This window comes from Carassius auratus, chromosome 29 (genome assembly GCF_003368295.1).
Source record: "Carassius auratus strain Wakin chromosome 29, ASM336829v1, whole genome shotgun sequence".
Lineage (NCBI taxonomy): Eukaryota > Metazoa > Chordata > Actinopteri > Cypriniformes > Cyprinidae > Carassius > Carassius auratus.
Window position 1 is genome coordinate 16580526 of NC_039271.1, and position 10437 is coordinate 16590962.

Consider the following 10437-nt stretch of genomic DNA (forward strand, 5'->3'; position numbering starts at 1 on the left):
ACCCACATGTTGTTGCGAGCATGATTAAGGTAAAAACTCTGACCATGCGTGACAACTCGAGCATCAAATCATTTGTACTTGTTGAAAGAGAACAAAATTTGACTTGGAAAGAACTTACATTTATTTTATTATTAATTTAAAAATATATATTTATAAACTTATTTTAAATTATTTTGATTGTTTTTAATTTAATTTTAATTTAATAAAAAAAGTGTTTTTATTTTTTTTACTTTAGTAATACAAGTATTTATGTAAGAGTATATTTTATATATGCATATAAATATGTTAACTAAAACTATGACGAAAATTTAAACGATCAAAATTTTGTTCATTGAAGTAAATCTGAAATGAAATCAAATCTACATAAAATGTTTAAATAGCTTATTAAATAGCTTAAATTTAGAAATGTAAATGAAAATGAAAATAAACTGAATAAAACTGAAAAAAATAAAGGTGCTGTATGTAGGATTGACACCGAGTGGTTGAACTAGGTTTTGCAGTCCAAATTCAAATATTGGAAGGTTTTTTCATCCGGACCCTCCTCCTCAGACTTGACGCACACGCAGGTTGCCAGATTGACGACACAAACAGGAACCAGTGCACGTGGTGATGAATGAAATTAAATACACTGTGTTTTCTGCCAAACTGGCAACTGGTTGAAATACAATCAGGTAAACTGGCAGTGGGCGGGTTTCACAAACCAAAACAGAGACTGACATTCCGGCACGGAACACACATTTTCAAAAGAGAATAACTGCCTTTAGCATTGTTTTTTCAGATAAACAAGTATGTTAACTTAGCATGTTTCTTAAATATCTGCAAATATATTATAGTATTTTTATGCTTTATTAGAGTCTAAATCTTACATACAGCACCTTTAAATACTAGAAATTGCCAACACTAAAACTGAAATAAAAATAAAGCCAACTATAAAAAAACGAATAAAAATTACAAAGCACATACAATTTATAAAATATAAATAAAGAACAAAATATTAAAATAAAAGCATATTTAAAACACGAAATATATAAATATTACGAAAATAACCCAGATTTTACCACCCATTCAATTCAGACTGAAAACTCACTTTAGACTTTAGAAATTAAATATGTAACACTTAATGGACATGTTCCGCTAAAGTCTGACAACCACAAAATGATACATTTTGAGGCCTCTAAAACAGATCGGCCAAAAAGCTCTGACCTTCATCAGAAAAATAAAAACGAGTATGTGTACAGTATGCATCTGCACACATCACTGTCCTTGACTGGTCATTGGAGCACAGAGGAACACACACACACACACACAAACAGGCAGAGATCACCAGAGAGGACTGACTGAAAGAATCAGCTGGAGACCTTTGTGTGTGTGTGTGCGGCTAAAGCAAGCTGCGACTGCTGGCATGTTTTATTTAGAGAGAAAAGAGAAGAGGAACCAGAAAAAAATGAGTAAACTGAATCCCCTTTTACTGCCAGGGAAAATTTTGGCAGGATAAACTAAGGACTCACTCATCCCTGGCAACAGTGCAGTCCAGTCCATGGCCAAAACAACCCTGTTTCCCAGTGTCACACAAACACACACACACACACACACACACACACACACAAGACACCACTAAGTGATCACACACATTTAAACTCCCAACATGCCTGAAACGTTCCCATCAGTCAACATTGACATTGGTCCTGGTTGGGGTGTTTAATGGTTCTGGGCCATTAATTAACACAATGGTTTTAAGTTCAATTCCAATTAAGTGTGACCCAAGAACTGAAGTGTTAATGAGATCCTGGTTCTGATCAATCACCATTGTGCCTGAAGCAAAATACAGACCCAGGGGTCTCAGCTAAATCGACATGTAGACTAAGGCTGAGATTGTTAGCTGGCTCCAAAATACCAAGAGCTTTTTTCAAAATTGCAAGCTTAGATCTGACTGTTTGGTTTTAAAAAATGTAAATGGTGGCTTGTCGCTTCTTGTCGTGGTTCCTTGCCAAAATGAGTGTGGATCAGATCAGGATCATAAACATTGTACTGTTTGTATGAATCAGTTGTGAAACATTTGATATAGGGGGAGTGTTCACAAGTGTTTTGTGTACAGAGATTGGAGTTAAAACCACATGAGACTAAACGCCGCACAACTATTCAACCAGTAATACTACATGAGCTCATAATGCTCCAGTAGTATAAAGTAACACTCCACTACACCAAGACTTGGAAGGCATCGTGCGCTTGCGTAAGACCAGGGAAGGTAAACATGGGAATAAGGTTAGGAAATCGGATAGTTCTGACAGATGAGTCATGTTCAAACCTGATACACACACTTATGAACTCACATTAGCTGACCAATCAGTGTGCCAATTCAATACTGTATGTTGCATTGTTATTATTATTATTATTATTATTAATAATAATATGAATTAAACATGTTTAACATGTTACTGTTTGTACATAGTAAAAGTTATATATAAAATATTATTAAAATAATAATATTAATAATTAATTTGTAAAATAAAAATGATAATTTATCATAATCACAACATTTTATATATATATATATATATATATATATATATATATATATACATATATATATATATATATATATATATATATATATATATATATATATATATATATATATATATATATATATGGTCACACTTTATTTAAGGGTCCAATTCTCACTATTAACTAACCATTAACTATGACTTTTGCCTCAACTAACTCCTTATTTGCTGCTTATTAATAGTTTATACGGTAGTTGTTAAGTTTAGGCTATTGGGTAGGATTAGGGATGTCATGCATTATATGTACTTTATAAGCACTAATAAACAGCCAATATGTTAATAATAGACATGCTAATAAGCAACTAGTTATTGGTGTGAGTTGGACCCTATACTAAAGTGTTATCATATATATATATATATATATATATATATATATATATATATATATACAAAAATATGTGCAGCTGTGTTGTATTTTTCTGAGGTGCTTTCAAATTGTAGTAAGGGGGTCCCTAACAAGTTAATTTTTTTTATTTGTTGGTCCATTTTGGAATCAAAGTGTTTATTTAGCATCCACAAATTTTAAAACGTCTGTAGTAGAGGATTGATTAACTTAACTTTTTTTGCTAATTGAAGAGTGTTCCTACTTATATTACTGTTGCTGATTTTCCTTGTTAAATGTGAAGGGGCACTTCAGGATTGTAGCTCATTGATTTTGCATAACATTCTCCTTTTCCTGTTCATTCTAGAACACAGAGATGTCAAAAACCATTCGAATGCTGCCTTTGAAACAGCTAATATTAAACAGTCAGCCAATAATAATCCTGTTCATTCTTGTGTTGTCAGCAAAAGTGAAGGAAACGCAGGCTTTCTCGACTCATTCCTTGGCTGCTGACAGCGGTTTGTGTTTAATCGTGTTGCGACGCTGGAAACTTTTGACAATCCCAGGCGGGGAGGTCAGAACAGCCGTTTTTTCCACATCCGTACGTGGCAGGACTGCTGACGTACGGTCTGAAAGCCCATGCCTCACCTGAGACAGATAAAACAGGATAAAACCACGAGGCGTACCACCGCCTCAAGAGCTCCGTGACCATTCGTACTCGTGCTGTAGAATATCATACAGCACAAGTGCAGGCTTACAGTAACAGTAACTCTTAACAGGAACAGAAAGACGTTTTTACATTTGATAACACTTTTCTTTTTTCTTTTTTTACTGCTGTCAAACGATTAATCGCAAATGTTTTAATTTTTTGTTTACATAATTTATGTATGTTTACTGTTTATATTTACTATGTACATGTATATTTCAGAATTATTTTTGTTTATATATTTAATATGTATATATATATATATATATATATATATATATATATATATATATATAATAATCTAAATTATATATATATACTGTATGTTTATTTTTATATACATGAAAAACACACAGAACACACACTTGTATTATGCAAACAAAAACTTATTTTGTATGTGATTAATTGCGATTAATTGCGATTAATCACTTGACAGCACTATTATTATTATTATTGTTTTTTAAATAATTGATTAAAAAGTGTAGCTGTGCTATATTTCTTTAAAATGAATCCAACTTCAGTACCACGATTGTTGTATCATTATTAATAATACAATTCGTACAATTGTTCTTTACAAATAAATATTTATATTACTTTTCTTTTCGATCCGGTGAAAAAATCTAATATAATTTAATGCAATTTAATAGTAAATTATATTTACATTTCTGTATTTTTAACAATGGCTCAAGTGTCCAAATAGTTTTGGAGACATTATATATATTTGTGAAACATTTTCCAACCCTACTATGATACTACTTTTTTCCTTTTCAGTTTAAATTGTCAGGAGCCAGCGACTTTTTTTTTTCTGGAAAGAAAGTAATCTTTCACAACTGAATGCGAATTCAGGCCCGAAACTCCCGCTTTTCACAATCCAATCAATTCCCGAAGGATAGCATTTTACATCTCGTTTCACTCGGAAACGTGTCACATTATGAAGTATGACAGGATGCAAAACTGTAAATGAAAACGACTTGAATACCAATTATTCCCAGATTCAGTTTTTGATCTGTTAAAGGACACAGACCATTCCAAAGCCCTAAAGTTATGGACTTAATCCCATGAACACACACATATCTGTTAGAATACATTTCAATACATTAGCATTGCACGTCTGCATTTGGCCTTAGAGGACACACACACACATTTGTATCATTCTGTGCTACGTGTCCAGGAACCGAAAAGTATGCACACACAAACGCATCCATTCATCTTATGAGCGTGCGTATGTGTGTGACGGACTTCAAAGGGAGACAGGAATACATCTTTACTAAAGAACCCCAGCTGCTCAGGGCCATTTAGCCCTGGACCACTCTCAACAAAGGACAGTCTGTTTCTATGTGTGTGTGTGTGTGTGTGGACCATTTTAAATGGCTCTGATAAACAATTCCTGCTCTTCACCTCTGGGTGCATTTATATTCTAAGCCTCCATTCTCGTGCACACACACACACACACACACACACACACACACACACACACACATATGTAGGGCAGGTGTTCTGTGAGGCTGTCTGTTCAGAAGCACCTCCTCGCTGATGAAAAGGCTATGGTGGCCAGGCAGGGACACACGCGGGCCACAGGACGTGACGTCCCGTGCTGAATCAGCACAGTGGGTGCGAGATTGTAGATTAAACCGCTGAGACCGCAACTCAACACAGTTACGCACTCTTGCTGGGATGTGTGAGAGTGTGAGTGCTTTTCAGCTGGGTGCCGGTGCCCAATCTGTAATAGACTGGTACATTTTCACCAAAAAAGCTGGATCTGGGTTGACAGAATATCACACTGGCACCTTAAACCTATAAGTCTAAAAACAAGGAAGCACTAATGTCAGTAACCAAGGGTGTGGAATATTGTGCTCACTGCGTGAAGCTAATAAAACAACAATTCAAGATGCAAAACTAGATTGCTTCCATTAAAATCCAGTTGTCTACACTGCTGTGGTGTAGCGTAATGTGATGCAATACTTGATGCACAGTGCTGTACTAAAGGCAAAAGCAAAGCTCCAGCCACAAAAAAAAAAAAAAAAAAAAAAAAAAAATATATATATATATATATATATATATATATATATATATATATATACAAATATTATATGTGTAAACTGCAACACTATATTTTTAATAAAACTCAATAAATAAATAACTAGATTTGTGTGTTGGCTTCTGGTTTAGATGCAACAAGCAAAAACAATTATTATAATTTTTTTTTTTTTAATTTGTATTTGTTTCCTTTAAATTAAAATTGCACATAATGTGTGATTCGTTAAATATTTAAATAAATAAATACAATTTGTGACTTCAGTTGTTAAAGTTATTTCCCATAAAGAGTAAAACTTTTAAAAACTAAATAAAGACTGCAATGTGTCATTTTCTTGTGGGCAGGTTATGTATTAAACTAGTCGGTTGCGTCAGCGGAAAGTCATGGAAACTAAAGTGTGTGTGAACTTGAGTAAGATCTCAGGTTATCTAATAATGTGTATATGTTGCTTTAGGACACTTCAAATCGAGTCCTGTTAACTGGCACACTTTTCATAATATAATCTGCCCATTAATTGGTAACTTTAAAAGGTGGAAAACTGTCCTTATGGGAGGAAAAAAAAAATGGAAAACCAAATCCCTTTTAAAGAAAATCAGTTCTAATTGGTGGATGCCACAGGGAAAGACAGTGCTAGAGAAACACGCAAGAAGTTAATGCTCACCTTGCGGCTTTGTTGGTGGAGAAATCTTTCAATACAGTCTAATTTAACAGCCGGAGTCGCGCGCAGACGACCTTTTCCTAAATGAAAATGGGTTAGAGTGAAGCTAAAGGCTAGCGGCGGCCATTACGGCCCCACGGCTGTGTCAGAGGCCTTGATGAAGCTGGACCTGAGAGAGGCACTCTAACTGCAGCTAAATGAGCTACAGGAGCACTCATCACCCTGTCTGAAAGCCAATCACATACCTTGGCTCTGATGGAGATATCCATCGCAATGCCTGTGTGTGCGCAAGAGAGAGAGTACAGGACTTGAGTAATGCTCTCCCACTCGGCCCTGACTCATCATCCATAAGAGTGAGAGGATGGGCGGCACTGTGAACATGTACATGCCATCTTCCTGTCTGAGTGTTAACAACTCTACAGAACTGAGGTTTACTCCTACGCTTTAGCGCTATTCTGAAACCCATGAGCTACCTCGCTGTCTACCGCCTACCATAGGCGGCATCGGAACCAAAACTAAACCACAGATTACTGATTTGGAACATTACTGCATTCAAGTCCTGTTGAAAGGATCATATTTATGTAGGCGTGTGTGTGATATGACGATTTTGGATCGTGGAAGATTAAAATGTCTCTACTTTCTACTTTTGAAGAAATATCGTAGTATCGTGCTACAGCGCGCCTCCGCCACTTATTCGCAATGGCAAAAGTACATTATTTGCATGTGCCTTAAAGCATTACCAGTTAAAGATTTTATTTGCGTGCTGTTCTGAAGTGGGCTTTCTAGTGTACTAGTGATGCGCAGGTCGTCTCATAACCCACGGACCCCACGGGTAACCCGCGGGTTTGGGTAAAGAAATTGCCAGTATTTACGGGGTGGGTTGGGTTGTGTCATTAAAAACAAAATAAAAATATCCATGTATGTTGCGTGCAATTCCCTATAGCCTACATTACATATTTGGAATATCTATTTTCATATTTTATTAAGTTCTTTGATAAGGTTACAATATGAAGGTCTACGTAGCAACGTAACTTGCGTGATGTCTCATTATCTGTGGACCCCGCAGGTCGGGTCAGGGAGGGTAAAGAAATTTTACTTTATTTCCGAAGTGGGCTGGGGCAGGCCAAATAATTTCATAAAAGCGGCACCCGCAGGTTGGAAGAAAATCCAACTTCACTAGCGTGTACACCTGAAGCGCGTTCATGCTAAAATAAAAAGTGTGTAAAAGCGCCTAATTACTGGACTAAGTTCTTTTTTGCGTCTGATTGAGTTAATACTGTCAAAAACACACAAGGATTACATATAAACACTGTTATTATGTCTAAAGTGATAGTAAACAGTTGAGAGAAAAATGGATGCATGCCTGTATATAGTATATAGGGATAGTTCACCCCAAAATTGTCATTATTTACTCACTCATGATGTCCCAAACCTGTATTAATATCTTTCTTGTGCTGAAAAAAAAAGTAGATATTTTGAAGAATGTGGGTAACCAAACAGTTGCTGGTCCTCACTAATTTTAATAGAGGAAAAAAAATAACAAAATACTATGGAAGCAACTGGGGCCCAGCCACAATTTGGTTCCCCACCCTTTTCAAGTTTTATTTTCAACAGAAGAAAGAAACTTATTTGGGTTAACATGCTAAGCATGTTAATCTTTGATTGTTATGTTGTCCTGTTGCAGATTATTGTGCAAACAACTCTCAAGACCTAGCTTTTTTTCCTTCCACTACAATGTTGCCAAGTCCATGGTTTTCCCGTGGATTTGGGCTACTTTAACACTGTTACCACAGGTTGAAACAGCCCCAATAACGTGATATTTAGCCCCTGGAATGCAAATTTTATCAGGAAACCCCACCAAAAAAAAAAAATTACTTCCCTGAATGTGATTTTTAATTGGGGAAATGAATCTTGGCTAGTTTTGAGTAGCAATTTGGTGGGTTTTCTTGTGAAACTTGGTAACCCTGTTCCATTGCCTTACAGTACGTTTCACTCAAAAATGCGCTGTGTGAACGTTCTGTGTGAATCATTTGTGCTTAACTGTGTTGTATTGCAGTTTGAAAAAAGTTTATACGTAAATGAAAAACAGAGAAACAAATATGGAACTGACCAACACATCCAATTATACTAATTCAAGTTTATAAGTGGAAACTTTCCACAAGGACATAAAGACAGCAACAAAGTGCGCAATCAGCATGGAAAACTCCAATTTAGTTTGATGTTAGCATGTTGCTAAGCTAATATTGCAATATTATAAAGATATAAATATTGCAAATACGGAGTCAAACTGTCGGTTTTTATTTAAATGTGTACTAAATGGAATATTTGCAAGCATTTTTTTTTTTAAACTATGCATGCCATCTTTAGCGATAGTTTTCAATGAGCCCATTGCGATGCTTTCTAGCAACGCCTAAACAGATTTCTGAACATAGCTTTTGAGAAATGGAGAAAAGAAAGACAGAAACAGGAAATGAAGATGCACAACAGGAAGTCAGAGGCTCAAGTTAACACATTACACGTGTGAGCAGGTTTACATGACGCAGCACAACACCCTGCTGCTGCGATGGCGTCTGTGATGTCAAAAGAAAGGAAACGTACGCTACCTTTGCTCTGTGGTGGGTTCTGACTACGATCTCGCAGTATGTTGATCTGGTAGACGGCTCCGTACGGCTCAAAAAGCTCCTTTAATTCTTTCTCGGACCAGGAGCGTGGGATCTGACCCACAAACATCTTAATGGCGTCCGGATCAGGCTGGTCCGAGTGTTCCAGGGCGCCGTTCATCTTCCCAGCTGTACCGTTACTGCAGAGAGACAGAAAGCAAGTGTTATGAAGTGTCAACGGTGTATATCGTTGTCTGGAAGATGTTAGGGAGTGAGAGGGGCTGGTCTCCAAGCTCACAGCGAGCGCAAATTTGGGCCGGACAGATCGACAACTGCTCCTCATTAAAGCAGGAAGACACGGAGACACAAACCTGATTAAAATCACAACAGTGTTATTACACTCAGCGTGTGTGCTGTGTCTTGTGTGTTGATGTTGTGTTTATAGTCCTGAGCAGGTACAATTCTGACTCTGTTCCAGGTTCAGTAAGCTCTATTACCATATAAAATAACTTTAATTTGCTCAGAAACTTTCATTTGCAAAGAAAATGCATGTTTACAGCAAATTGTAAATAGGAGTCTATGGGGCAAATAAAGCAAATGCTAAAAACCCTCATGATTAGACTTACAGTGTTAACTGTGTTACCATGAATTTATTATAATAAGATTGCGTACTAAACTTATCTGTGCAACACACAATTTGTCAACTCATGCCATGATGACATAAGGCTGAATTTGCCCTGTTATAAAAGAGAATAACATTGTAAATTGTACTTGCTATTCTTGAAACAACTTTGTGTAAAAACCTGAAATGCATTAATGGAAATCAATAAAGTGCTTTAACACACACACAAAAAAAAAGATTCACCTTTCCACTTTAAAAACGTCCATTTGCCCCATATACTTCCATTGTAAGCAGTTTACTGAAAACACAATTTCACAAATGCTAGCTTCAACATGAATTGAGTGCAGAATTTTGAGTGACTCACACCAGAATGAAACAAATGATAAAAATGGCTGAGCTGAGTCAGGGTGCGAGACGGATCCGTGTGACCCCTAGACACCCATGCTGCTGGTTCAACGAGTTCATGAGGAATTTCAGGCGCTTGTTTCAGCTCCAGATGAAAGCACTCAGAGAAAGAGAGAGTTATCGACCCCCACACACACATTTCATTTTTAACCAGCTAACAAATAACAAAATGAGTGAACAAGCCTAAACAAGCTCAAAAATCACTGAGTGTCTACTCGATTTAATTCCATTTTGGTTTAGCTGATCGAAGGCCAACCTGCATGTTGCCCTTCAACTGATGTGAAAATAAATAAAATAAATAAGTCCTAATAAAATAAATAAATATCCTCAGTGAAGAAGCATAATCATTTCCTCATGAGACTAATTATCGCACTAAGCATTCTGTGAGTAAGCCTTCTCCGTCTGTTTCAAGATAACCGTTCAAATTTCTTCCCTTTGAAACGTGCTTCACTCCAAGGACATTTTGACATGAATTAAGCACTATTCTGTGCACAAAGGAGAAATTATTTATTTTCTCAGTATACT

At 36.2% G+C, this 10437-nt stretch overlaps 1 protein-coding gene across 23 annotated transcripts in view; it reads right to left on the reverse strand.

Moving 5' to 3' along the window:
• LOC113048230 (CUGBP Elav-like family member 2) overlaps nucleotides 1-10437 on the reverse strand; it is a 137897-nt gene that overhangs the window by 40873 nt on the left and 86587 nt on the right. For all 23 annotated transcript variants that reach the window (XM_026209890.1, XM_026209889.1, XM_026209885.1 and 20 more), the window contains one exon: nucleotides 8889-9085. In XM_026209890.1, coding sequence (XP_026065675.1) covers nucleotides 8889-9085 — 197 coding nt within the window. The remainder of the gene's footprint in view (nucleotides 1-8888; nucleotides 9086-10437) is intronic.